Raw genomic sequence first — 5,109 nt, 5'->3', positions numbered from 1 at the left:
TAATTCCTTCGGGACCACCCCTGGATAATTGTCCGCGACTGCCTATTTATTTTTGTAACCATATTCAGCAGAAACCCTTGGTACAGGGACCCTCTATCCGCACCCCAAGGATTTTTTCTTTGTTATTTTAGTTTATTTTGACTGAATTCATTTAAAATTCATTTTCTTTTGTTTTCGTTTTTTTTATGGACTAAAATTAAGTATAAAACAAAGATTGAATTTTCAAAATTTTTGAATATATAATTCTTAAAAATGTTCAAAGCTTATTATGGTATTCATTTGAAAAAAATTTCTTCCTTTAAAATTTTTTTTTAATATGATAAAAATCTAAACAATTTAATTTTTCATCAGGTTTTTTGCAGCTTGACCTTCAAATGACCTTGAATCTAATGTAGTGGAGGTCAACGGACCTTGGATTCGCAATCAGCGGCCCCAAAAACCTATATATGTATTTTTCTTGATTTTTGTTATTAGGTTTTTCCCCAAAAACACTGCATAGAAGCGGTAACGTTTTCATTTTTGTGAAGGGTGCTTGGGGTGAATAGGGGAGATGAGGGTGGCCCGTTTAATCCACCTTTTCAGGGCAAGAGAAGTGCAGTATGCATGTCCCAGGTATGCATGTGTTTCAAAAGTTTTATACTTCACATATTATTAAAGAATAATTTAAATAGAATTCATAATAAGAATTTTAAAAAATACATGAGTTAACGAAACAGGAAACTTCAGTGTTTTGTCTTCATACAAAAGTAATTTGAGAATTTATTCTTATAAGCAATATTTTATAGAAATTTGAGAAGAATTATTTATAAAATTATAAATTAGGAAAGTAGGTGTGTTTTGTGCTTTGTTTTTTTAAAACTCATTTTTTTCATCCTCAATCACTTTTAACCTAATTAGGATATTTATAGTCTTCTTTTTGCTTTTGATACCGTTTATTTTCTTATATTGAAACCCACCGAAAAATATAAAAACGCTTCAACATCAATAAAATCTTGGTATTTTTTCTAAAATATTAAAAGCTGCTTGAAATAAAAAATACAATTATATATTTTTTGCCAATTTCATTTTTAATTTTTAGTTTCATAATAAAGATATCTTGTGAGTTTTATGTGGGCTAAATTAATTTTGTCGCCAGAAGAACTTCTTTTTAATATGATCAAATTTTCTAATTTTTCTAGTATAAACAGCGACAGATACAAAAAGAATTTGAGAAACTTCTTTGCACGTCTAAAAACGTTTTATGAAAATGAGCATTGCTCTTTTGCGATACTTAACATTTTTTGCAAGGAAAATTTAAAAATAAAATTTGTAGAAAAAAAATGCTTTCGGTCTCAAAAATGGTTTAGCCCGCATAAGGCTGACAGGATGACTTTCTTATATTAGCAAATAGATACTTTTCAGCTTTATGCAGGCTAAACCATTTTTGAGTTAAGAAGAATCCTTTTTTTTTTACTAAGAATTTAATTGCTGAATTATTCTCGTAAACGATGCAAAATATCGCAAAAATGTAAGGGGTTACTTTCATAGAACTTTTTTATACGTGCAAAGTTTTATCTCCATTTTTTTCTGATCTCTCTTTATTTACAAGAAGAATTAGAAAATCTGATTACATGAAGAAAAAAAATTCTCCTAGCGACAAAAGTTATTAAGCCTTTATAAAATCACAAAATATCTTTATTATGAAACTAACAATTTAAAACAAAATTGGCAAAAAATATATAATCGTGGGTTTTTTTAAGGAACTTCTCATATTTTTGGAAAAACCACCGCTATTTCTTCAGTTTAAAGTTTTTCAATATTCTTAGTGAGTTCCAAAATCAGACAATAAACGCTATCAAAATCAAAATGATAAATATATCAATTAGGTCCAAAGTTATTAAAGACTAAAAAAAATGGGAGATTTTGAAAAACAAGCACAAAATTCAAATAGAACTTCGTAGACATCTTTTTGGGTAAATTTGAATAATACATATCCCCTCTTTTACTCTAAAAAAGAACCTATTTCGTCCCCGAAAGATTCTGAAATTTTAAGTGTAGAACTTATAAAGTCTGCATAAAATATCAACTTTCGTAAATTGCTAGATAAATTTTCCGAGAATATATTTTTTAAACTTGTTCTCGGATGAACCCGGTTTTTCATCGTAGCCACGGACTAAGTCAAGTGACTGATGAGATCAGGATGTTATAAGTTGATTTAATACGTTGTTTGCAATTTTTGCAATGATGTTGTGGATACAATATCTTGAATATGGTGTAGATTGGATTTCGTCTTTACAGCTGTTATTCTTTCCGAATAAATCCAAAACCCTACAGTTGACGCCAATTTTGCTTACCTTAAGTTCCTTGACTGATCCAATTTGCTTGTGAGTTTTGTAAAGTAATAATGAATGCCTGCATGCCTTAAAGGCGTTAATTATGTACTACTTGCATTAATATATACATGAAACTAAAAATTTTCATGTATATTAGTACTTATATTGTATGTTATTTAGTTGTGCATTTTAGAAAAATATAGATACTGAATTTGTTGATTTTGCTCATATTTACTTATTCGTTTAATTTATTAAATCCCCCTCCCCTCCTTTCCCACGTATATTTGGTTAAAAAATGTATTTTATTCCTTGATAACAATAAATTACGCAATAAACATGTGTTTGCATTATAGAAATATTTGCACCCAACCATTTTGATTGGCTTGTTACATTTACCAAAAAAAAATGTATCGTTCTTAAAAACTGAATTAATAACATTCAAAATGGTTTAATTCCTAATTTACAATACTGAAGAAAATATTAGGATACTATTACATTTGCTAATTTCGTTAATCAACTTTCTAAAATATTGTTATATCATAATTTTATTTTGTTACATTTTTTATCATAATATTTCGTTTTCTCTTCGAATTTTTATTTTTCCAATAGGGTTCCGACTTCTAGTTTATTATAAAATTAATTTAGATTTCTTATTAAAAAATTGTATTGTCAATATGTAGTACCTATAAACATTTCATTAAAAAACACATACTTATATACACATGCTTAATACCTATTGTTGATAACAAACATGTGTAAAGTTATAATTTTAATAGTTTTATATTGAAATGCCGTTAGAATGAATCCATATATAATGAATATAAATTAATAAACGCTTGTAAATGTTGCTTGCAATATATGAGATTTTGAAAATACAGCGATATATATCACTTTTAAAATAATCTTTTTTCAATAATCCTTTTACACTTTAATGACTTATATATTTTTTTAAATATCAATAACCAAACAAAGAATTGTTGGTCTTAAGGGCATGTGATACTTACAGTTTCCACGGTTTTTTTCCACAAAAATGAAAATTTTTAAAAACGAAATTCGGAGATGCTATAAAATATCATAACGGACGTTCCGGGAATCTTTTTTGAGGGATAATAACAAAAAATGTATTTTACTAGATAAAAATTTTATGCATATGCAATATTTTGAGGTTACATCGTTTTTCATCTATGCCTTTCCGATAATCTCGAAATTATTTATGAAATAAACTTTTTTGATTGCCTGCCAACAGGGTTAGTTCCGGGAGATTAGTTACTATGTTTAATTGTAAGTCCAAAGTTTTCGGCCAAAAATATTGTGTTGTTTGGAAGTAACGCTCGGGTGAAATGTAACACACATAACCTTGAAATATACACGCACGTTGTTAGCAATATCAAACATTTTTTGATAAAAAAAAAACACAAAAAAGTGTGTGGGGGCGCCCGTTAGCTATCATTTCCCAGATTTTGAAGGCAAAATATTTCTTATCCTGGGAATAAAGCCGGGGGAAGCTAACACTGAAAAAATCAATACTATTTCCTAAGCGCTATACAAATTAATCACATTTTGCTAAATTAAAACTTTTTTTAATTAACTCACAAAAAAAAGTGTGTGGGGACGTCCTTTAGCATGTTCGCTATCATTTCCCAAATTTTTTAAGACAAAATATTTATTACTGTAGAAAAAAAGCCGGGGGAACCTAAAACTGGTAAAATGGACAATTTTCTTGCCCTTAATTTCGTAAACTGCAATGATGTGGAATGTTTTTATTTAACATTAATTATTGAGTTTTATATTTTATACTTTTTATTCGCGCCTAATATGAGTTTTGTAGGTTACATTTTTTTTAAATAACAAAAAGAGTAGCAAGACGGGACATGAACTGCTAATTCGGGACAGTTGGCTACCTTTATATCCTGTTGCTACAAGAGCTGACATTGACATGCGGACAGAAAAATATTGACATGGACAAACGAAGGAGATTTTGAGCTGGAAAAGAAGAAATAGTAAATAATTGAGTTTTTACTTTATTTTAATATTGCGAATAATATACGAATAGATGAGAACTGGGAAGATCGTAAAGGCTACGCCCGCGGGCTTCCTTACTCGGGTATGCTAAGAAGAATAAAACTCCTTATGATTATCGTAACTTACGTTAACGGATTCATTATAAGCTGCTCCTCTTGAGTTCACATTCAAATTTAATGTAACGAAGAATAACTCGGCTTATAAGTGCACATGAGCATATAATAAGTATGTATAAACTGACATTAGAGCAGTTCCCCCAACTCTGGCATGTAGACGTTATGCGCTTGCGTCGCGCCGGCAACCCGATTGGTTACTGTAAGCGCGCTGATTTTGAATACTGTCAAAATTCAAATTTAATATTTGTAATAAATAATTAATAGGAAATGCATGAACAGTGATTAAGAATATTATCTTTTCTCAAGTTGAAATTAACTACGTTTTTTGCAATAAAATCATATTATTTCACCTGTGACTCCAAAATTCTATTGTAGGATTAAGAATTTACTTTTGATGCATTTCCGAATCATGATTTATCATCAATATTAAATTGGAATAATTATACAATTTAAAATACGCGCGCTAACAAAAACTAGTTGGGTTGCCTGCGCGACGCAAGCGCAGTTCAAAAAGTTCCTAAAACTGGGAGCACTGCACGGTGGCAAAGATATTATAAACGTAGATGCGGTACAGGGCGTCGGAGTGGGGAATTATATATATAGGACATCACATTTTCTGTCCTATCGAGGTGCTGCCCTCATCGTACTACGATGTCGAA

At 29.8% G+C, this 5,109-nt stretch overlaps 1 protein-coding gene across 1 annotated transcript in view; it reads right to left on the bottom strand.

The window, feature by feature from the left end:
• LOC117179412 (RNA-binding motif protein, X-linked 2-like) overlaps window positions 1–4,600 on the bottom strand; it is a 64,813-nt gene extending 60,213 nt beyond the window's left edge. The window contains exon 1 of the mRNA XM_033371172.1: window positions 4,461–4,600. Within this exon, the coding sequence (XP_033227063.1) occupies window positions 4,461–4,474 (14 nt within the window). The 5' untranslated portion in view covers window positions 4,475–4,600. The remainder of the gene's footprint in view (window positions 1–4,460) is intronic.
• Window positions 4,601–5,109: the final 509 nt, after the last annotated feature.

This window comes from Belonocnema kinseyi, chromosome 9 (assembly GCF_010883055.1).
Source record: "Belonocnema kinseyi isolate 2016_QV_RU_SX_M_011 chromosome 9, B_treatae_v1, whole genome shotgun sequence".
NCBI classification, from domain to species: domain Eukaryota; kingdom Metazoa; phylum Arthropoda; class Insecta; order Hymenoptera; family Cynipidae; genus Belonocnema; species Belonocnema kinseyi.
This window is presented reverse-complemented; position numbering and strand designations above follow the sequence as displayed.